This window comes from Brachyistius frenatus, unplaced genomic scaffold, assembly GCF_029030835.1.
Source record: "Brachyistius frenatus isolate BFR_SWC_R1_liver_20210118 unplaced genomic scaffold, ASM2903083v1 Contig_93, whole genome shotgun sequence".
NCBI classification, from domain to species: domain Eukaryota; kingdom Metazoa; phylum Chordata; class Actinopteri; family Embiotocidae; genus Brachyistius; species Brachyistius frenatus.
The window spans coordinates 154,743-179,070 of NW_027210692.1; the positions used below are offsets into that span (position 1 = coordinate 154,743).

At 46.0% G+C, this 24,328-nt stretch overlaps 1 protein-coding gene across 1 annotated transcript; it reads left to right on the forward strand.

The window, feature by feature from the left end:
- The first annotated feature begins 814 nt into the window (after positions 1-814).
- crip2 (cysteine-rich protein 2) lies at positions 815-23,548 on the forward strand. The gene is made up of 8 exons (XM_069710698.1): positions 815-979; positions 14,126-14,220; positions 18,841-18,898; positions 19,164-19,295; positions 20,078-20,146; positions 20,292-20,386; positions 21,704-21,761; positions 22,119-23,548. The coding sequence occupies exons 1-8, from the start codon at positions 937-939 to the stop codon at positions 22,184-22,186; spliced, it is 618 nt and encodes a 205-aa protein (XP_069566799.1). The 5' UTR covers positions 815-936; the 3' UTR covers positions 22,187-23,548.
- Positions 23,549-24,328: the final 780 nt, after the last annotated feature.

Consider the following 24,328-nt stretch of genomic DNA (forward strand, 5'->3'; position numbering starts at 1 on the left):
GGTCTTAATGGCCAAGGTTCTAGCTAAAACCTACAAAATGGTGCTTTATGGAGAAAGAGGAAAGCCACTCAGTGAGCCTGATTTCCTCAGGCAGGTTGTTCCAGAGCTTCGGCACGGCCACCTCTTGTATTTGGCTCGTCCTAACAGCAAAAGCACGGCCACCTATTGTATTTGGCTCAGGTGAACTTCAAGTACAGTAAGATTTTCAGTTCCAGAAAATAACAAATGAACAGAAACACCGGTCCCACTCCTGATGTCAGTAAAATGTGAAGGGGCAAAGTTTCAGATGCTATTCAATCACAACAAGTTGTACATCGAAAGTTTGTTGGGCATGAATAAAATTTTTCCTGAAAAAAGCTGATCCAAAGATTCAGAAAAAATAAATTCAGTTTGTAAGTTATGGCCCTTTTCTCACAGATAAAAAGGAGAAAGCTGCAGAATATTTACATTGCTAAGAGGATGTATCTTGACAAGTTGCCAGGTGCTTGAGGCATAATGTTACAGTGAATATGTGCTTTCGAGGCATAATGAGGAGGAAACAGGAATTGAACTGAAGTTTCAATCCTCAGTAGATAAAACGGTTATATTTAAATCATCTGAGGTCAGACAGTGTCTGAAGAATAACATTTTTACAGGGCCTCTGCGTTGTTCCCATCCCAGTATTTCACAGACTATTTCAGCCTTTTGTTGACAAGTAGCCACATTTCCCACGACACTTGAAGGCGGCACCAGGACGGGCACCATGGCGAAAGGGGGAGGGGGCGGGGCTATGCAAATGAGGGAGCGTTTGTGCTGAATAGATGCTCCAGCTCGTGTGAGCGGAGCGGGACACTTGCTGTGGAGAGAAAGAGAGACAAGAGAGACGAAGAGAGAAGTGGAAGCAGCTCCGGACCGACAACAGCAGACCACTTTCACTCGACCCGCAATCTTCCCAACATGGCTTCAAAGTGCCCCAAGTGTGACAAGACGGTGTATTTCGGTAAGTGATGCCCCGTTTTTATGGGGTCCTGGCTGATGAAATTACTTTGTGGTGGTGTGATCCCGCTCGTTTTCCAAAACATTGTCCTGACAGGGGATCGATTATTTTTCAGCTGGTTTAAGGCTATTTTTTTTTTTTTTTTTTTTTTTAATGCAACGCTCTTGATTTATAAAGGAGATGCCCATTCAGTCAAAACTAAATACGTTTGGAGTAAATATTTCGGCACAGACAGGTAAATATCTATAATATTTTTTGATTTAATCTGTTTGTAGCCTACATCTAAATTTTCTTTCAGGATTTTTGCCCATTGGTGGGAAAAATGTAAAGCCTTCCTACATTTCCCAGAGGAATCTCTCACATAAGTAAAAAAAAAAAAGAAAGCTCCCAGCATTCTTTAGATCAGCCCTTTATTTCAGCTAAGTGTTGCTGTCAGGTCAATGATTCACACAGACAAGTCTTTGGGAAACCCAAAAGCTGGAAAGGCAAAGAGGTTCATGTAAACAAAAGATCCGAGGGCAAATATTTCAGAGAATTTGTGCTTTTTATAAAATGAAATGCTTCTAACTTTTACGAGAGAGAAAAAACACGACCTGTTTGCGCCGTCTTCACAAGACTGGATGAGTGTTTTATCTTGTTTTGTGACTGATCTGTGCCATTTTTAATTTGTTGTGTTTGGTAAACATCCAAGCGTGGCAGTTGGCTGTGGAGGGTTGCTGGTTGGTGGAGGACCCTTGCCAAGAGAGCTAGAAATGCCATATGCTGAGTTGCCCACTCACAAGAGGAGCACAGCAACCATCATGCTGCAGTCGGTGGGATGAGGAACCTGTAAACACGCACTTTTTTTTTTTTTTTTTCCCTTTTTCTTTTTTCATTCTTGTAAACAAAGATGGGAAAAATAAAGGCACCCACTTGGGCAGAGAGCTTCGACTCAAAGTCAGTCACAGCCAGGAAGATTGCCCTAACAGATGTTTACGCAGAAACATACACGGCAAAGTGCAAAGAGGAGGATTAAAGGAGCACAGATCAGGAAGATAAACACAAATTTTAATCTGAGGGCTGCACTTGTTGGATATGCACGGTTTGTTTTTAAGGTACATGATGCTGCTGCTGCTTCTTCTTCTTTTTCTGCTGCTGTCCTGTCGAACCCCACAGTAATCCTGTGTTCGTGTTTTCGCCGCGCGCCGGGAACAGAAAAATAAAATGTCAGTCTTCGGTTTCTGATCTTTTTCTCCACTTCGCGGCGCACGTCAGAGCCGTCACGGGGGTCAAAACCAATTATGAGAGTGGATGGAAGTCCTCTTGCGTAACAGGAGTGGCGGCGATCATCGCAGCTGCTTGCTCATCCTACGGCTCCCGAGAGCCTCTGGCATTCAAAACGATCAGTTCAAAAAGAATTATTTGCCTCCAAATACAGATTTGATGCACGTCTGGGTATTTACTTTTGCATTCATTCGCTGCGGCGACCGAGTCACGGCTCCTCGGCGACGTGCGTTATTATTTCATGCAGCGTGCCGAGATCCAGCCCAGTGGGGTTATTTTTGGTCGGGGTGCGTCTTGTACGGTGGATGATGAGGACGTTGAAAGACTGGAAGCCTACATGTGCCGAACAGGAGGATGGGAGAATGCGAGGCAGAGGCGGCAATGGCAATATTTAAGTTGCAGTAATTGCCTGACAGGGAGGCTGTGAAAGCTACGACGAGGCACGGGAGAGGTCAGGGAGGGGAGAGTCCGGCCCGCCCGCAGCCCGAAGCGTCAACAGGATGTCAGCGATGATTTTCAGATACTGTAGAATGAGCTCAGCGGTCCCACCTACATACATCCTCCTCTCCTCTCGGCCACTTGGGAGGGTTGTAGTTTAAAACTTTCAAAAGGAATAACGAAAATCGTCAACCGGACGTGAAGAAATGACAGTTTTGATGTCGAAGGCGTCTACGAGGCCCGGCTTGTAACGCCACCAGGCACCTGAAGAGGTCGCTGCGGCGTCCAGTCGGGGCCCTCAATCCAACGTGAGAGGAAGAAGAATACTCGAACCTCTGGATAGAAATTGAATTAAACGGTGAACGCAGAAATGGCTGAAACTTTTTGAAAAAAAAAAAAAAAAATCAAATCAAAACAAGAGTTGAACGTTGGCGCCGGTTTCTACTGCAGGAGACAGTAAAGGGAGTTTTTAAAAAGGAAGGCTGGTGAATGAACAGCTGTTAGTGCTCAGGTCGGTGCGCAGCGACGGCTCATGAAGGGGGCTAGCTGCGTGACGTCACAGACCGTGTTAATATAACGTGGCTTCGTGTTGACGTGTAGGTTCAGACCAGTTAGAATAGCAACGTGAAACCGGCTGGATTAGCTCGTCATCCAGCGATCTGACAAACTGAGACAATTTCAGGTGTCAGACAAACCAGGTGTTTTCACTACGGCTCTTTAGTGGAGCTAAACAAACTAATGCCGAACAAAACTCCCAAATGTTTTTTTTTTTTTTTTCCGGTCGCCAACGTTATTTTGCTAAAAATCCTGAAATAACCCTACGCTACAACGTAAACTCCGCTACTGGCTCTATATGGTCATCAATCGTCACCTCGAACTAACAGCAAACTGCTGAAACAGCAGTTATAAGCTAGATTGAGGAAAGACCGGATGCTACCGTGACTCACTATCGCCTCTCGAGGGTACAAAGCGGTATTACAAGACGGGACTTGAATCTTGCATATTGCACCTTTTTTAAAAGTATTAAAACAGGCCTGAAAGAGGGGATGTGGTGGGGGGGGGGGGAGAGAAAGAAACCTTCCCTGCTTCAGATCTTCACCAGGACATGTGGGATTAATGGAGAAAATAGTCCATTTCCCGTCCCGTTTCGCTCCCCATTTCCCCCCCTGCGGTGTTGGTTCGGTGTGTTATATAGAGCGGCGAGCGGCCCACCCTGCAGTCACCCACCTGGTCCTCCAGCTGGTCGCCCAGTACCGGAGTTACAGTGTAGCGGGGCGGGGCACTTGACTCTTCTCTTTACTCGTGCAAAAGAAATCCCGTTACTGCAAGTGGCGGTGGTGAGCCACAGTCTGGGATGGAAATTCTTTTGGTTTTGGGGAAATGTTTTATTATTTTTCCGTTCGCGACTTTAAAAAGGACAGATGTCTCAAAGCGGTAACAGCTCAGTTCCATCGGCACTGAAGGTGAACGTTAACTGTTGCTTTTTGATGTCGCGGCAACCTAAAAATGCAACTTTCTTTTCAGAAACCCAAATAAACGGAAGTAAAAAAAAAGAAAAGAAGGAGATCTTTGCTCGATGTTGGTATTAGAAGAATGTGAAACATCTCAAGCGTGGTTACTTTTTAATTGTGGGGTGGAGCCGAATTCAAAACTCCCGCTGTGCGCGCTGCGGCCTCGCATCTGTGTCACAGAGGCGCTTGTGATGCACCGCGGACTGTTGGCTGACATGTGACCGGGCCCGGCGGGGACTACATTGTTAGCGTGCGAGGGAGTCCATGCAGAACGCGGCACGGCACGGCTCAGTAAATCTCCCGGCTCCGGACCCAAATACAGCCCAGTGATTCAGCTCCGGAGTGCACGACGGACGGGAGCGGAGCATCTTTGTGCGGCTAGCTGAATAAACGAGAACTTAATGGGAACTAATGGTGCTCTGCCGTTGAGGTTTTTAAAAAAAAAAAATATCTCTCTCTCTCTCTCTCTCTTTCATTCACCAATTCTTTCTCGCTTCGGCTCTCTTTGTCTGTGTCCTGCTCTTCAATCACTTGGTGATGCCCCGGGCCCTGAATTCCTCTTACTTCTCTCTCTCTTTTTTTTTTTTTTTGAGGGGGGGGGGGGATGGGGTGAGATGGCTCGCCTTTATTTGAACGGAGACTCTCGAACCGCCTCGCGCATTATAATGAGAAAAGACATCTCTATTCAACACAAGGCTCTCTCTGTCTCCGCACACGTTTCTTCTCCTGGCGTGACAGAATACCTTCGTCCCTTCGTCCCGGCGGTACGGACCGGCGCACTGATTCCCACACACCCTCTTTCTCGCTTTTTATTTTTTTAATCCCGCATTTTACCCCGAACATCCACATAATAACACCCCCGTCTCTTCCCCTCCCCCTCCCCAATCCCTCCCCTCCCCCTCCGCCTCCCCTCTGTCAATGCTAGAGTACCCTGTTTTCCACTTGGCTGCCCGTGTGGTGCTGTGTGAATGTGCCTCGTCGGTTACGCAACATCATTTCTTGAGTTGTTGCCTCCTGCTCGCTTCCGTTGCGTAACCCGGACGCTCCCATGTGCCAGTCGATGAGGCTCCTTTTTTTTAAAATATTTTTCCTCTGCCTTTTTTCGAGCCACAAATATGATCCCCTTAATGGAGATGGCATTAAGCGAGGTGCTGAAAGTCAAGCTGGCCCCCCCCCTCTGCCCTCCCACCTACCTCCCCATCACAGGTGAAACCTCCCCGGCGGTACGACCTGTTACATAACAGAGGAACAAAAGTAGGCTGTTCATCCAAATAATTGATGTTACAAGCTACCAGGTTTTTTTTTAGGTGCTTGCATTATTTAAACGTCATTTTTTTTTTTTTTTTTTTGATACGAGTTAGATTTTGCAGTGTATTTTCATTTTGTAGTCCTCCGACCTCGCTGTGAGAGCAGTGGAGTTTTTACCCTAAGCGTACCGGATAGATGGATTGGAAATGTTTAGAAACATTTTGCTTTCGTGTACAAATTTACGCATCTATAGAAGCAAAATGTGACAAAGTGCAAAAGAAACAAGTTGGGCGGATGAGTCGCCGTGACGTCTGAAGCTCGTGACCTCGTCGCTGAAGCGTAAGTGGAACGGAACTGTCACGCCTCCATCACATTTCCTACGTTGTTCTCCGCAGTCTCGAGTTCAGACCTCTTCTATCCGCCCTTTTCTACGTTGCAGGAGTTTTAATGGCACCCGGGAGGAGAATTAGAGGCGGAAATAGCCGGCAACTCAGACCGATGTTTCTAAAAGTACTGCGTTCGTGCATTTTATGTGATGGTCCATCCTCTCCATAATTTCTAAAAGCCTTAGACTTCAGGCAGAAAGATACTCACTCCAGGCTTAATGCGGAGGCTTCATTTGCGCGTCACGTTTTGTCGGCGGCTGGAGAGTCTCCGTTTCCCCGTTAGTGAAAAGAGGAACTGCAGCCTAGTTTTACTGATACGAAAACAAGAGTATACAACAGGTCAGACACAGACCAATTTAGAAACCCCTAAATACAGACGCACAGGTTTCTCTTCTTCTGCTGCGTTTCGGACCGAGCGGCTGCTGAAGGCCGCTGCGTTTGTGTTCAAACGCGCAGAGCACGGCGAGAAAAGCTACTGAAGGAACCGAGGAAGTCTGGATTGAGACTTGAGGATAAGAAATATATATATATATATACATATAGCCTTGTGTGAGTTTAAAAAAAAAAATGTACTGGGCTTCATTTTTCAGTCCTCGGGGAAACAAAAAGACCTCCGGTCCAAACTCCAGCGTAGCAGGTGGCGTTAAATCTGCCGTTAAACAGAAGAAGAAGAAGAAGAAGAAGAGGTCAAACACGGGTGTTATTCTGAACGTGACTCTGGCTCCTGTGTTGTTAAATAGCACTTGTCAACCCCACCAGGTGCAGTCAAGTCAACGCGACTGAAATCCGAAGAGCTCTACTTTTAACTCTTTGACTTTGAAGTTTCTTTTTCTCAAAGAGAGCATCTCGCTCCCATGCAGAGACACTCAATCCTGTCACGCCGTTTTACAAGACTCCGATGATTTCACTCAAAGGAGACTTAAGTAGCGCTTCATTTATGCCTCCGTCATGCGATGTCTTTCCCTCCGGGGCTCGTTATCCAGTTACCGCAGGGGGGCTGGATGTGCAGGTACAGTCGTGGTGATCCGGGCCCGCTTCCTCTTTTGAAGAGATGGTCCACCACTCTGTGACCTAGTCACGCAGACCGGACTGTTTTTGAAGCCTCTGTGGCCCGGCCTGGGACACGGTTAAAAGGAGAGGACGCCCGGGGAGGGAATCCTCGCCTCGCCTCGCCGCCTCGACTCGGGCGACGGACGACCTCCAGAGCTGAGTTTTTGCTACGGGGTTGCGTCAGCCACGGGGAGAGAGAGAGAGAGAGATCCAGATGAGTTTCCTCGTGGCTACCCTCCCTGCTCGGTTGCTGTGAGCTGCACACGCACATACCGACCGCGGACGAATCGATTCCAACATTCAGCGCACCACCGCCGGTCGGGGTCAGATTACTTTTAGTTTACACACATTCAGCAGAGAAAGCGGATCTCTTTTTCTGACTCCTTCTTCGTTGCCATTATGAAATCTTTCTGCAATCCATCAAGTATGAATGGATTATTGATCAAGTGTCTTTTTTTGGGAGTGGGGGAGGTGGGGGGTTGCAATTTATAGACGATACAGCTGAAATCACTGGTCGGTCTTTTGTTTGGTTTTGTTTGTTGGTAAAGTGAGTATCTGGGTTTTGGACTGTTGGTCAGACAAAAGAAGACGTCTGAATCGGACTGCTTGGACTTGTGGAAATTATAATGGACATTCTTCACAGTGTTACAAATATTCTGACAAACTACCTCATGAATCGGGAAAATAAGCAGCAGATGAAAATTTAAGGTTGCTTGTCAAGTAAAACTGGTAAAATTCGGACTGTAGGTTTCTCCGATGTGACAGTTTGTTCCCTTTCATGCATTCCTGACGAGGCAAATTTCAGACAAGGCAAGAAAACATCGAGATGGTGAATTAAAACTGGAACAATCCCTGTGATTTGAATCTGGAGTTTGCATTGAATTTAGTACGATTGAACTCCACCTCACTAGACAATAATAATTAAAAAAAATTTTTTTTTAAAACCAGACGAACGACTATATCGAATGCACAGCCTTTGATTAAAACTCCTTCGCAGTCACTTCCCTCGGTGAGGTCGAGTGGCCCCGTGTGTCCGAATGAATGGCCATTGTCTCTAAGTCAACTAAAAGGTCACGGAGTCCTTGAGGGTGTTTGTACTCCTGAGAACAGAATAGCAAGAGGATGCAGAGAAGGAAACGCAGGCTGCTTAGTTTTTCCTCTCTCACGTTGAGTTGTTTTTTTTGGGTCTAATTTCCATGTTTGGGTCCTGCAGTCAGTCAGTCAGTCAGTCAGTCAGTCCGTCCTTCAGGTGTGTGGTGTTTATTAGGACATGCAGTTATCACACTGCTGTGACAAAGGCCAGAGAGGAGGACAAAAAAAACACCCGCATGGACTCAGCTGTCACTGACGGATGAAGGGGAACGAGAAAGAGGATGGAGAGAGGGCGGTGTCTATGTTGTGTGTGTGTGTGTGTGTGTGTGTGTGTGTGTGTGTGTGTGTGTGTGTGTGTGTGTGTGTGTGTGTGCGCGCGCGTTTTGGTTTATGAGTGTGTTTTGGGCGGGTTTATTGTAGGAAAAGCTGAACAGATGGGTCCACATTACCACAGGGCGCAACAGAACCGAAGTCAGCCAGCCAGCCAGCCAGCCAGCCAGCCGTGATTCACATATATTTACAATAACAGCGGTTGCGTCATGAACATCACGACAGGCTCCAGCTCAATTTCGGTGTAAAAATGGAAAGGGGACGGAGACTCGACGTCCGTTTTAAAATAGCCCGGCCTCATCTGTAAACCGACTAATTGAGACGGAAAACACGTGACATGTTTATGCGTTGCGGTGCGTTTCTCGTAAAAACATTCGGCGGTTGGGGCGAGCTCCGGCGGCCGTGTTGCCCTCCTGTTTGTCAAGCGCATTAGACCCCCCTCCCCGCCCCCTCCGCCAAAAACGCCCTCCAGTTGCACCCTGATCGAATTATTGGAGTGATAAAAGAGAGCACCCATGTGAGATTTCAGAGACATTCCTGCCGCGTCGCATGCCCGGGCGAATCGGCTGCGTAAATGCGGTCGTGCTTGTTTATCGTGTTTGATCTCCACCTGACTCCGGGGTGAACGTCGGTCCGTCGGCAGCTGCTCCGCCACCGTTCCCGCTCGAGCTAAAGCCAGTAATTAAGTCATTTGGAGAAATGGGGGGGGGGAGGGATGTTTTCTCTCTCGGGGGACCCCCCCCTGGTTAAAGTTCTGCTGCTTATTGCTCTGTCCAATTACAGTGCGTTTGTGGACCGTTTGCTGCAGGCCGTGCTCCCACGCCGCTCCCTTTTATAAAGGCTGAGTAATGACTCCTTTCCCTCCTAACACAATCTGAAGCACAAGGGCAATCTCGCTGCCGAACAAACAGATGAATCAAATTACAACCAGCTCCAAGTTCTCCGGTGTTGCGAGCAGAAGTTCGCCCGTCGAAACTCAAATCTCCCACGGGTGATTCGTTTTTGAAAAATGCTAAATCTATCGGATGCCGAATTGATGGTTCTACTCTTCGCATTAGGTCGTCGCATGACTCCAATTTCCTCAGGAAAAGGGTTGGACCCGATTAAAGAATGACGACGCTTGAGCTCCCCAGTAAATCCCATGCGCCGATATCGTTGGAAACGTTTTTCTAAATAAAACGTGACCGAGTAATTACTGTAAGGGCTGCATTCCTTTTGGAGGAGCCATTCATCTCATTAACGCTTTGCTTTTTGTTTTTTATTATTCTTACTGTGTTTAGACACTTTTGGCCTTTAGTTTCACACTAGTGCAACACCACCCTCAGTCCTAAGTGTGTCAGCATCAAGTCAATTCTCTGGTCTGGCAATTTCCTGACACTCAAATCGACCTGAATGTGCCGAGCTGGGCGGAGCGGCACAGCCGAGGTTGAGCCGGCGCGGCCATTTTCTAGTTTTTTTTTTTTTTTTTTCCCAACTACGTCGAGTTTTGCCTTCTTTGCTTAATGACTAAATCAGTGAGCGGAGGAACCAGCAGCAGACTGCCTCGGTGATTTAAAACCGCAATGCAATCGGAGCATCCGACCGCACACCGAAGAGCTTAAAACAGGAATTTACAAATGAAGTTAAGCAGCTTAGCGAAGCGCAGGTATCGTATGGTTATTGTGATGACCTCTGTCCACTCTCTTACTCGCTTTTAAGCTTCGCGCCCCTGCGGCAGAATCGTCCCGTCAGTCAGGATTTCAATCGTGAGGTGCGTTATGTCGTTTCACTTCGACGGCTCTCCAGGCACGGCAGCAACGAGCAAACCCGAATCGTCCCTCGCGGGCGGGAATATTTGAACATGAAACGCTCGGGGGAAACCTTCCCGAGCGGAAGCCACCACAAATTAAACCAACACGGCTGCATGAAGCTGTCGCGTACTCCAGCCTTTGTGCAAATATCCTCCGAACGCTTGGGACTGCTTAAATCTATTCCCGAAGGTCCACGTCCGCCGCCCTTCCGTCCAGGTCACAGAAGTCTACCGCTTTCAAACGGTTCGCCGTTGACACGCGATCCGTCCCGCGAAATGGAAACGTCCCACCGGAGTCCGCCTCTTCCTGCCGAGTCGAGCGAGCCGGCCCGAGAGCCGCCACCGGGGGTGCTCGCGGCCGTGTCGGCCGGTCGCTGCTCGGTCGCGTCTCACCTCGGCTCTGCCGGGACCGAATCGCGACCTCGTTCGGTCAACGCGTCCGTGTGACATTCAGGAGCGGTCGCTAGCCACTCCGTTTACTGTATTGGTAGTCGTTTTATAATCGACTAGAACCAGACTGCGATTACAAGGTGCACGCTGAAGGTAATAATAGTGTACGTGGGGAGGGGGGGGGGGGGAGTAAGCCACACAGATTCTGACATATTTCATGTCACAGGTAAGTTATGTAATTTACTGGGTAAAAACAGCTTTTTTTTTTTTTAACAAAACAAGAAACCCAGAATTAATGAAATTCCATCATGATAAATCAGGAATGTCAGGTTAGATGTACTTCTCTTGTCCAGCTGCGATTCTTTTGTTAAGCGGTTCCACTGTTTACATCAAATCTCAGGGAAATCCCTTTTATTTTTTGTATTTTTTTCGTTTCCTCCATGTTATTTGTTTTGTGCGGGGCAAATCGCATGTTAACGGGCGAGATAAAGGGATTGGCTCAAAAGATTTGGCACATCCTCGTCGATGTTGACAATGTAAACGTGAAGTCTCCGGAGAGGCAAAACAAACAAGCGTTTGTTTACGCTGCGTGGCTGCGTTTGCCCTCGCGTCGTTGTCCTGATCAGGTATGGGGGAAGATGCGGTGGCGCTTCATTCGCTTCACGTGTGCCCGCCACGTTTGCTATTTTGGGATACAGGGACCGTCTTGTCGGCCCAGTGGTGCAGTCATCACGCCATTTTAGTTTGGGTTTTTTTCATTATTGCGAATTTTGCATTCTTTTCTGGCGTCATTTCCGTGGTTGGAACGACGTGAAAGATAATAAAGATAGATGCTGGCTGTTGGCTGGGGGTAGAAACATCTGGGCCAGATGCAGATCCCCTCTTCCTCCCCCAACACATAATACAGACAGACAGACAGACTCACCCCTCTTACAATAACAACGGCGCACATGCGCGCACACACACACACACACACACACACACACACACACACACACACACACACACACACACACACACACACACACACACACACACACACACACACGCGCAAAGTGCACAGCATTGACTGGCAGGGTTCCTCTAGTATGCAGTCTATTTTTAACACTGTATAGGTGTCAAAGCGGTATACGTGAACCCTCAGGTTTAGTTTCCTCTACTGCTTCTACTTGTTCTCTATTTCAACGTAATCGTTACAGGTTGTTGGAAAGAATCGTGGCAATTCTCAAAATTTTAAGAAACTTGAAAAGGCTTTATTTATTTTTTTTGAAGAAGAAAATGTGCTTTAAATCTGCACCCGTACTCAGAAAAATGCACGTGCCAACATTGCAAAACACGTTAACAGACCTTTAAAATGTTTTGCCGGTGAAATATCGTCGGAGTTGTTGAAGCTGAAGCGCTGAAAGCAACTGAACTGTCAGTTCAAACGTGGGAGCTGAAAGCATCTGAAGTCGGGTGAATTGTTACAAACAATGTTGTTCAAGTCTCGAGCTCTGCCGGCTGCTTCACCAAGCCAGTTTACGCTAAAACTCAAAGAGTCCGAACTAAAAGCAGATAAAGTGGAGGTAAACCTCCAACCCACGAAAGCAGCTGAACTGTCACCTGGAGGTGGAAGACGAGGGTGGAAGACGTTCACCTGTCATTATAAAGAGTAAAAACTGAGAGCAAGAGACGGTTCAACTGCGTACACCGAAGTGTCTGTTGAAATTGAGGCACTGAAAGGGTTTGAAGTGTCTTGTTTGTTTTTTTTTCGTCCCGTGGGCATTATAGTTGCAGTAGTTCAGGTAGAACTGTCAAGCTCGAGAGCAAAATGTCAGATGTGACCGCACTGAAAGCATTTGAACCGCATGTAAAGGCGACAACTGAAAGCAGCTGAACTGCCCTTTCGAGACAGTAAGAGGCGAAAACACTTGAGATGTCAGTTGAAGGTGAAATCAGGGGGGAAGAGCAGCAGATGTCCACGCCGCGAAAGCACTTCAACTGTTGAGTGAAAGTAGCTGAAGTGCCGGAGACTGTCGAGCTGTGTGCGCGGACGGCAGTTGCATGAAACGGAAAGTTGTCGCTTCAGATGTGTCACTCACAGACAAACGCAACCCACCGACTCCGTCTTCATTTAACCGCAGCGCTGTCTCGGCAGCGGCGTGTCGATTCGCGCCGATTCGTCGTCGGCTTTTTACTCCGAACAACAGTATCTTTAAGAATGATTTAACGTTTCCGGCGGCCCGCTTCGTCCCAGTCAGCGCTCTCCCCCTCCCCTCCCCCCCGTCCTCTGCTATTCTCCAGGGCCTTGTTGTTGCCCATTTGTCTAAGTGTTAATTGACAGGAAGAAATTGACAATAAAAGTGATTGGAGAGTAAACGGAGACCTCAGCAGAGAGCAGTCGGATCTCCCAGAGCAATCCTGGGAAGAATTATCCTCGCGGCATGATTCTCGTCATTCGCATCGAATCAGATGTAACTCGATTATTCAAAGAAGACGATTTATTTGATCAGATGTGCAGAAAGAAGAAAGAAACAACAGAGAAAGGGCTTTTTTTTTTTCTTCTTTTTTTTTTTTTATCGAGTAGTGTTATAATGCGCTGGGAACTCGTGCATTTTTAAAAAAGTCTTCTCGTCCGACGCGTTCATGTACTGCAGAAACAGAAACGTCACTTTCCTATAGGATCACGTCATTTACGTTCTCATTTTCGTGACATCCATATTTAATATCTTTTATCGAAATTTTGATTTGATTTTTTTTTTTTTTTTTTTTTTCTCAAAATCTAAAATCTCTGGAATTTAGCTTTCCCCGCACAGGAATGTGACCGCACTTTTACCGCTTATGGTACGTGCGGGAACGCGTTTGAGGAGCGGCAGAACGAGAGGAAACAATCGCCTTTATGTCTGCGTACGTGCACGCGTGTGTACGCGCACGTTTGCGTGTGTTTTTTTTGCGAGGAGTGAAGGTATGTAGGAAGCAGACTCCCGTATCCGGCCATTTGTGCCCTGCCTTGATAAGAGAAGGTGTTTCCTCTGGTGCCTGCACGCCTCCTTGGGGCCCATTGTGTGCAAGCGGTGGTGAATTTATTATTGGAAAGTGTATAATAAGGGTCCCCTCGCTTGTCTGGAGGGGCCCGCGGTTCTGGGCGACCGGAGAAAATAGGGGACGGAAATGGGGTCGAGGGGGGCCGTCTGTAGCAGGGTGGGTACACTGTAAACTGGGGGATGGGTGTGGGTGTGTGGGTGTGTGCGTGCGTGCGTGCGTGTGTGTGTGTCTGGAGGGCTAACACAAAGGATCTGGGTTAGATGTGGGCACCCCCCGCTGCTCCAGCTGGACCGGGAACTCAACGCCACTGTTTGCCTGTCCCGCGATGACATCATCACTGCATCCTGTGTGGTTACGCAGGCATCCCCCTCCCCCTTCCCCTCCCAGAAAACAATCGCCCTGCTTTGCACGGCGACAGGGTTTCCATCAGGGCGCAAAGACACGGCACAAGTTGAACATTATCGCGGCGAGCGAGCGAGGCGACGTCGCTCCGCTCTCCATCGGCGACCGGTCGAACGGCACACCGTGACGCACGCAACCGATGCAGGAAATAAAGGCTGTTGTTCGGAGTCGTTTTGCATTCATCCAACCGTTCTTCTTTCTGTCTTTTTGTCTTTTCACGTCGCAGCTGAGAAGGTGTCATCGCTGGGGAAGGACTGGCACAAACTGTGTCTGAAGTGTGACCGCTGCAACAAGCTGCTGAACGCCGGAGGCCACGCTGAGGTCAGTGGGACGCGACACGGGGAACAGCGCGGTGAAACGGCGATTACAATTCTTATCTACTCGGGGGTTTGGCAAGCCGTCCAGTTTGTTTTCGGTTTACCGATTTAGTGTTTTGTTAAAAAAAAAAAAAAAAAGAATTTTGTGATATAACGCAGTAAAATGGTACTTTTTTTTTTTTTTTTTTTTTTTTTTGCATCAGAGAAGTTGAAATCCGAAATCGGTTTTTTTTTTTGCTCTGTGAAAAACAAAACCAGAAGGGGTTACGAGATAAATCTGGAAACTTGAACTGAAAATGAAAATGAAAAACACATTCCTGTTCCACATAATTATGTATAACTTTCCAACTTTTTGTAATGTTTGCTTTTACTATATCATTATACATCTTCGGGGGCCCTGCGCGGTATCAAGATTCAACAATTTAAACGTTTGACTGAATGACCAGATTGCATAAAGTTAACAAAACTACTAGTTTTGGAAGGAATGACAAAGTTGAGTCTTAGTCTGCCGAGCAAAAAAAAAAAAAAAAAAAACGCGTAACGAGTCCACTCTTTTGTTCAGTATTAGCTGCAACGATAGAATGTGCGTGTTCTTCCTGCAGGCAGCGCAGCGAGATGGAGGCCGTTAAATGCACTCAGTGTTCCCGAGACGCACTGCAGCTGAAAACATCCACCTGATGGCTTCTGTTGCTCTTCTGAACTGACTTGAAGGGGTGTTTCTCTGTTAATGCACAAGCAGTGTCGCTCCCACAAAGGTTAAAGGCCTCCGTTGCTGTAGTATCTCTGCAGCTCATCGATTGTTATTGCGAAATCCAACAAGAGGAACGCCAGCGCTGCTCGGTTTACGTATTGACTTATCAGCAGATTTTTACATACAGGCAGATGTTTTGGCCTCTGGAGCTTTGACTCCAGTTTCAAGGTTGTAACATACGGAAAATAGTCTGTAAAAATCGTATGTGGAGCAGGATCTTTTTAGATCGGAGCATTTTGTTTTTGTTTTTGTTTTTTTTCCTGGGGGGTCGTTTCGTTTCACAGACCTCGTGTGTTTTGTTCAGGAAATTGCTCAGTGCACTTAATTTTTTTGTGTCTGTCGGTGAGTTTCATCCTCCCGGGACTTTTAACCCCTTTTGCCCCTGCAGGAAGAGACGCCTTCAGATCCTTCCTCTCCGTCTTACATCATCAGACTGCTGTATCACGTCTCAGCACAGATTCCCCCGACTTTGCACTGCTCACTATCTGGCACCGTCACCCTGGGGATTTTCTTATCTTGCCCTTTTTATTTTGCCTTTCATGACCCGGGCCGACAATTAAATTTCCATCTCTGCACATGGGTGAAGGATTCACACACACACACACACACACACACACACACACACACACACACACACACACACACACACACACACACACACACACACACACACACACACACACACACACACACTTCGCTGAGACTCCCGCTCTTTTCTCTGTTCGAGGAGGATGTGATCTCAGCCTCTTTGTACACAAAAACCAATTTCCCTGCAGACCCCAAATGATGCTGCTGTGCTGTTTAATCTCTGCATGATTACAGTAATGTAGTCGCACAATCTCTCCGAGGCCCACCGTCTCTCTCTCTCTCTCTCTCTCTCTCTCTCTCTCTCTCTCTCTCTTTCTCTCTCTCCATGGAATGCATCCAAATCCCGCCCCGGGCTACAGCGCCGCGCCGCGCCGCACCACAAGCCTGACATTAGTAGGCGAAAAAAATAAATAACTCAATGCTTGATCATCGTCATGGAAACCGAATGAGGCTGAGAGACATTTTATACAGGGCGGGAGGGGGGAGGGGGATTGAAAAGGGACTGTGGGATCGTCGGGAGGGCGTTTGATGTCGTCTCAGGCCCGGTATGCAGAAGGTCACGAAACCTCAGAGCAACACTGTCTGCTTCTTTAAAAGGAGTCGGGGGGGGGTGAAGCCCAGCATGGCTCGATGTCAGCGGGGCTGAAGGGGGGCAGCAGTTCCCTGAGGCTGGTGGCAGAGAGCCAGACCGGAGGAGACAAGGTGACAAGTCTTCATTGTTGACCCCAAAAAGATCACGGTTAGATTTATCAAAGCACGCTTATCCTCACAACACTCGAGAGTCATCTCGCAGCACAAACATCCTGTAAATACTAAAGGCCGTGAACCCGTAAATGTTCAAATTTAAATTGTTCTTAATAACTGGTCACTCTCCATCTGCAGCTTCCAAAGGTCAAGAATGAACTTCAGGTTGTTCAACTCCAAGAAGTTCGATCTTTAAATCCGATAAGAAGTCACATAAGTCGGGCTCCTTCTTGCCGCCGAAGAATCTAATTTTCACTATTTCTTAGTGTCAGAAATAAACCCGTTCATGTGCAGTGCTTCAATGATTTATAATGGAAACAGAAACTGCCAGTGGGTAATGCAGAGTGACTTCTACTGGGGCAGACTTATCAGAAAGTAAACAAAAAAAACCAAAAAAAAACAGGACTCAGGACCCTGTCTCCATAGCAACACCACACACCAAATGGTAACTTACTAATAAAACTAAAAACAACTAAAACAACACCACGCAGTCAACTTCAAATCTGTTTGACCCCAGAGGGCTGTTAGGTTTTGCAGCAAGACATAAATATAAGACAAAAATAAAACACAAAAACACATGGAACCATACATGTCCATCCACGTGTTGTTATTGTTTGTTGTGTCTAAGAACTGCAGTTTTCAGCCAGTCAAGTCTGAGGGGTCACAATGATGAATAAAGTCTGTTGGACAGTTTAAAAAAAAAAAAAAAAAAAGATTTAAATAGATGCAACAGGGTGAGACATGTCATCTTTCTGTATTCCACGCTTATCCCTTTATTCTCTTTCCTAACCCACCCCACCCCGCCTCCGCCTGCTGCTTACGATACCCACAATGCACCTAATTGTAGCATCTAATGTCGGGATGAGGAGCAGCGAAAGGGCTGGAAAATTGCTTCTTTCTCGCTCCACACCTCCAGACTTTTTTTTTTTTCATTTCCAAAACTTGTGGCGTTTAGCTCAGACCGACACCGACTCAAAACGACATCGTTTGAAGCCATTTATCCGGCTTCGTAGAGCTTTCTCCCCGACGCAGTGGCACGACTCGACACCTCGAAAACAGTTTTAGATGTGTAAAACCAGTGTCATTTAAGAAATCGTGTTTCTGTCTTGTGAAATATTAAACACTTTCACTAAGAAAAACGGTCTTGTTTCCTTGCCTGTGTGGAGAGGTCACTAGAAGTTTAAGGGTACACAAGCCAAAAAGAAAGGGAACCACTGAAGCAACTAAAATATTTACAACGCCACACACATCCTAAATGAGGACATCTCTTAATAGTGTGTCCTGGAAGTGGCTGACAACATATAGTGAAGAGAAAAATGCAGCGCAGAAACGGAGATGATCCTCTTTCATTCTGTTGCTACAGCCAGCACCTGTAAAATCCGGCTTAAAGAGACGGATGAGGAATGAAAAGAAAAAGGAGAGGACAGATTTAAGTTTCAGGATGTGGGAGGCTAACTGCTGGGAAGAGAGTGGGCTGCACCGCGATGGATAATCCATTTTTAGGGTCCCGTTGCCTCTCGACAATTGCTGTGCTGCAGACTGTTAACAGAAAAAAACATAATAAAACTCTTTTACAGTGAAGCCTCGTGTGTCCTGCCCTGAGAAAGTCATCAGTGCTTAGTCACAGCCCGGCATCGGCGGCCAAACCTTCACGCGTCTCATAAATGTCAAACAGGAAGCGTGAATTGGAGCGCGTGGCTGCTTTAACAGTAGCTGATCCTGTCCCGGTTAATGCATTATTTAAAGCGAGAGAACAATCCCTTTTTTTTTTTTCTTTTTTTTTTGCCACATCGTCTTCTGAGGAAGAGGAGCTCAAGTGGCCAAAGCAGAGAGGATTGTGGGTAGTAGTATGTGCCTAGGTCGATGCTACTTTTTTTTTTTCCTTTTCTTCCCCTTACCACCCAGGGCCTGGCACCTCGCCTACTGCATTGGCTTCATTCTTCTCATCTATGGGCATTGGGCTGTGGGCCAGTGGCCACGCTGGCTCCCGGCCCTGATCCCCTCTCCGAGCCGATCACATGGTCCTGCAGTGACCACCGCGTTCTCGGCGTGCATCAGCAACGAGCCCATCTATGTCTTAACACTTTTCTTTTTTTTCTTTTTTTCCTCCTCTTCGAGTGGAAACGAAGGCGTTCACGCGTGTGCAAGACACATAGCTCGCATTGAAGTGTGGCGTTGAATTCACCAACAGAGACCCGTTTCCTGGATACAGCCGCCGTCCTTATTGTGTATTGAAGCAACCTGTGACAGTGACATCATCATTAAGCAGCCATGAAATGGAAAAAAAAAAAAAAGAAGAAAGAGAGACTTGTCTCTAATTTTGGACACAGTCACTCCATCTCTTCTTCTTCCCCGCAAAAAACCCCCGACCAAAACCAAAATATATGATGTCACAAAAATGTGCAAAAAAAAAATATGACCTTTCATTCAGGTAACGCTTAATTTTCTCCTCTGCGTCGGTATTTATTTTTTGTCCTTATACGCCTGTTGACTCAGTTTGTTGTATCTGTGCGTCATGATGTTTTTCTGCCTCCTCCACAGCACGATGGAAGGCCCTACTGCCACAAGCCATGCTATGCTGCCCTCTTCGGGCCAAAAGGTGAAGTGCAGGTCATTTTACTCCTGCAGTATCAATACCTGTTTATGCACCTTAGAATACGTTCTGTTTATACTGTGTTATTGCATCTTACATGGATATGTTGTTGTCATTAATTATGAAAAATGATTCATGTATTTGTAGTCCTCGGTGAAATTTGACTATTGAGGATAATGGCATATCTCAGTCCAGATTTTAATGTCATATATCAGATGAATGTTTTTCCCCTCTATGATTATAATGATCATCCTCTCTTGTGTATTTTAAGGTGTGAACATTGGCGGAGCAGGTTCTTATGTGTATGATACTCCGGCCAACAACAACCCTTCTGCCACTAGTGTGGATTCAGCCCCCAAAGCTGAAGAGAAGCGAGTCTTCGCTCCCAAGGTACCATCAAAAGGTAAAGAACTGTATTCATACTGTATGTACTATAAATGATGTCTCTAATAGCTTTTATTAATGTGAATGAGCTGTTCTCTGGAGATTTAGGTGATTTCATGGAGCTGTTGGTCAGAATGAAAGCTGGTGACTCAGTGATGAGACAAATTGGTACACAAAGTCTCCTGAGACTTGAGAGGGGATTTTCTCTGACGCGTTAGAAACTGTGTGTGTCCTGACTGAAAGACCATAAACAGCAGCAACGAAATCATTTAGATTCCCACGGTTCACTTTTTAGTTGGTGGCCAACAACGATTTAGTGTTTTCTTTTCTTTCTGTGTGTAAACTGCAGATCAGTCGAAGGCTGAACGATACGAAGCTTTTTATTGAAATGTAACGGAGAGATTGGTGAATTTATTTGAGCACTATGCAAATATTGTGTAATGTCCGATCTAATTAAATCTGCATGTCACAGCTGGCTTGTGTTAACATAATGGAAAAATATGTAATGTGTAGTTTGACAAAACCAAACTAATGTCTTTGTCTTTTGACACCACCTCCTGTGGGAGGAAGTGAGAGAAGTGTTTTAACTTGGCAACCAGAGTATCTAAATTGGGAAGATTAGCCCCTTTTTTTTTGCTTAATAATTCCCTTTTGAATTATATAAAAGCCGTTTTCAGTACTTGGCTCAGTTTTCTTTTTGCACCCCTACATTCGGTTTTACACCTCACTGGAAAGACTAGCGGTCATTTATCGAGCCGTTTCCTCCGCCACCGTTGTAACGTCTCTGTTGCGTGTCGGCAGCTGGCAGCATCACCACCTTTTCCGGGGAGGCCAACCTGTGTCCTCGGTGCAACAAGAAGGTGTATTTTGGTAAGTACTTCCACACCCATAAGGGGCAAGGAGAAAGGCGTGAACCTGCAAAGTGGTTTCCAAGGTGTCTCACGGGTGTGTGTGTGTGTGTGTGTGTGTGTGTGTGTGTGTGTGTGTGTGTGTTGGTGCGCGTTTACGACACCAGCCGAGAAGGTGACATCACTGGGCAAGGACTGGCATCGACCCTGTCTGCGCTGCGAGAGGTGCAGCAAGACTCTGTCTGCCGGCAGCCATGCAGAGGTGAGAAAAAGAGGGACGGAATAAAGGACAGAGGAGGTGAAAGAAATGAGGTGGAAAATCCGGGAGGAAATACAAAAAAAAAAAAAAATGTGCAGGGAAAAATAATTAGGTAGGAATGAAAGGAAAGAGTGCAGACGGACAACTAACGTTGGAGTAAAAAAACAAATGAGATTTTACTTCTTGGATCTAACGCCAATCTGGTCTTCCAAATCCTAAAACTTGTATTTTGCAGAGTTTTGTTCATACACGGATTCACTAAATTGTTACACCTACGCGAACATTGTCATTGACTGCCCTGCCTGATAATCTCCCCTAAAAATGTCACACGAGGTTATTAGTTCGACTCACAAGCAAGTTTCATCCACGAAAATGCGGAAGTTCAAGTCAGCAGAAAAACAGTAGCTGCGGTATAACTGCGTATGCACTCGTATTATTGGACCCACAACAATTATATGTTATATATATAGAACAGCTGTGAACATGTGGACTTTGAAAATGGTCTGACATAAAAAAAAAATTTTTTTAAAAAGTGGGTGAAAATAACGAGGCTTCCTTAAAGTTACCGAAAGTTGAACGAAGCACTTCGATCAGCTGGTCTGCCGAGACGACGGGAGAGCAAACGGGGCGTCATCAAAAACACACGGCCTCTATTGTGACATGAAGCTAGACCACAGCAGCACCAGCCCGACACGCACAGCTCAGTGGCCGAACAGCACGAAAGGTTGAGATACGGCTGCGCTGACAACCTGACCAAGTTTAGACATGCGCGATGCCGCAAGCTCAAGCAAATCTGTCAAGAAACAATGTCCAGAACGAAGACCAGTGCACGGGCGAACACATCCAGTTATTTCTCAAACTTCAACTCTACACATTCCCTCAGCCATATCTGGCATGTTCCTCATTACATCAGCAACCAAAGAGTGTCCACAGGTCTCGAATTGAATCCCCCCCCCCCCCTGACTCCCTCGCCCCAAAAAACACCTTGTACTTCAAAGTCTTAAATTTGAATTTCCATAACATTTTCTCTTGCCTGCTATAGAAGGTTGTTTTCGGTATAACCTGGTTGCGAGACGCCTCAAGAAAGAAAGAAAGAAAGAAAGTTACTTTATTAATCCCACAAGTGGACATTTTTTCGCTTATTTCGCTAATTCAATTAAAACTAACTAAACACCAGTGCAAGGATTTAAACAAACAAGTCGGTTTGATGGCAATCATTTCTAAAGGGGTAAAATAATGAGTCTAAAAAGCCTGTCTGTGTGTTTGACCTGAAACTTCCATCCTCCCTGCTTGGCTAATGGTGGTATTTCCTCACTGCAGCATGACGGCCGGCCCTACTGCCACAAACCGTGCTACGCCGTCCTCTTCGGGCCCAAAGGTAACCGCTAGGGGGTGCTGTCAACCCACCAATTATCCGCTACACTTGAAACTGAATGTCTGAGCACTTGACACAAGACGCACTAAATACACAATACAATATGTGTTTTCTGTTGTCCTTTTTTTTGTTTGTTGTTGGTTTGTTTTTCTTTTTTTACGAGAGGCATTTCATCATTAAACCGCGTGTGCATCACAGCAGCTCCTTCAAGCCCGAAGGTTTAACCGTACGAGCGGATGTTCGGCAGCCTCGTCCGGCTTCATGTTGTACCTTCTTCTCTTGCCCCCACCCCCCGTCCCTCCCTCCCTCCCTCTGTTCTAATCCCCCTGACACCCACCGCTGTCCCTGTGGTTTTTCCAGGCGTGAACACTGGTGGTGTGGGCAGCTACATCTATGAGAAGGAACCCAGTGCAGTGACCCAGCCTTGAACCTGTGTCCCCTCAGCCTCACCCCCTCTTCTCGACACAACACTGACCATCAACCACAGTATTATTGTTATTATTCGTCGCCTCTGTGTTTTTTTGTTTTTTTTTCTCTTCCCACCGTCATCCCCGAGACAACCAGCCTTTCTGCTCCAGATCCTCTCCTAAAAGTCTGTGCTCTTTCTCCTTCACTCTGCCCCGGATCAGATTTAGCACCGCGGGGAATGATTCATCGATTGTTGCCTAGACGTGTGTTTTATACATATAGCACAAACACATCCAGCATTTCCACATTAGTGCTGTTCTTTCTTACACACCAACAACATTTTTTTTTTGCCATGTTTACACATTTATAAATGTATGTGAACACAAATGTCACTCCAAGTGATAAATAAAAGCATCTTAAAATTCAAAATCTTTCACCCACGAAATGGACGGTTTTTCGATCGTGATTATAGTGATTCTTAGGGTGTGGAAAGATGCATTGTGGGTCGTGAGAGGGGCAGTTAGTTGACCGTGACAGCCTGAGGAATTTCCCCTCGAAGGCTGCTGCACGCGCAGGTGGTGCTCAGGAGCAAGTTGCCAATAAATCACGAATGCCATATTTACAGTTTGGCTGCCTGATAACATTCCTAAAAAAAAAAAAAAAAAAAAAAAAAAGAAATTTGTATTCAAACATATTGCAAAAAGGTGGGAGGGTTACAGGATTTCCAACACATCATGAGGCTGTATTCAAACATTTGTTCTTTTGAGAATAATGCAAATAACCAGTTTCGTATCCGAATCTGACTAATAAGATATGATGTGCTAGTAAATAACAAACATTTTGTCCCGATTGTTATACTATTTTTAAAGTCTTTCTAAAAGGCCGAATGTGGGGGAAGTTTTGGGGTCGCCGGGCTGTGGACAAACTTGTATTTATTGCTTTAATTCAAGTCCTTTTAAATGTCATCTGCCATTGTACTACTACTACTACTACTACCCCAGATTATGAAGGAGGTAAATTGAGGCAATGGAAGCTGTATAAATCTCTACAATCAAGATTTTTTTTTTTTATTATTATTATTTTCAAAGAAGTAACCCTGCTGTTATTTTCCGAGAGATGACGCGCTATTTGAAGCATTTTTTTTTTTTTTGCCATTAGCCGATACAGTAGTTTAGTTTGTAGAGATAAAGACTGCGGACAAGTCATTCTGTAAGAATGTGCATTCTAGTATTGTACGACTGTTACTGTGTTTGTTTATTACTGTTGTACATCGTAGGGTTTGATAGACACTGCGGGGCTCGTCGTTTGCAGAGTTGAAGAGCTGCACTTCGGTCCTGCTGCGTTTGTCTTTTTAATCCCTTCAATAAATATTTCAGAAACTCCTCATCCGTGTTACGGCTATTATTGTTTGATAGATTCTCAACTCCTTTTATCTGGTCGTGAATTGGAATAAAACACGGCACGTGGTCAGTTTGTGGTATGTATTTTGTCTAATTTGTTCTCGATGATGAGCACTAACAGAGCTAACTGCGTTCCAGTGTCCAGAGGAAGAAGAAGAAGAAGAAGTTCAAGACTCATTTTAATGATGAAGTAGTATGTCCCAGTTATAGACATACTACATGCAACAGCACATACTTTTTAAGAGTAGCTGCAGTCCGTACTAAAAATGAAAATAAATAGTATGCGATTTGGAAGGCAGGGTAAGGACTGTGTATCTTTTCACCGCTATGTTGCGCCACCATGTTTCTACGGTAGCCCAGAAGGGCCAAACCAAACACTAGCTCCAGACACGGCCTGTTACAGTCGCACATACTTGGAAAAAGGTGTTCAGCCGGTCGATCTCTGCAACTACATCCTACACACTGCTCCTTTACAAATATGGATTTACAACATTTAAATTCATATCAGTTGATTGCGTGCACGCCATAGCCATCTACTCAAAAAAAGAAGCATTAAACATTTAGCTTGTCCAGCTTACATAGTACTCCAGAAACATTCTTGTGAATTTAAAGATATACGGGGACCAATTTTTGATTTGATTTGATACACTTTATTAATCCCCGAGGGGAAATTTCTTCACTACAGCAGGGGGGCTCTCAGGGGGGAGATGCTGCAGCAGGCTGCCACTAGCGCGGCGCCAGGTAACCTGACCTGAGGTGCAT

What these genes read in the sequence shown, in the direction of transcription:
- crip2 (XM_069710698.1), top strand. Translation starts at nt 937, where the DNA reads ATGGCTTCAAAGTGCCCCAAGTGTGACAAGACGGTGTATTTCG. An exon ending in TGCCCTCTTCGGGCCAAAAG is followed by an intron (nt 18,899 to 19,163) that starts GTGAAGTGCAGG and finishes GTGTATTTTAAG; the next exon opens with GTGTGAACATTGGCGGAGCA. An exon ending in TCCCAAGGTACCATCAAAAG is followed by an intron (nt 19,296 to 20,077) that starts GTAAAGAACTGT and finishes GCGTGTCGGCAG; the next exon opens with CTGGCAGCATCACCACCTTT.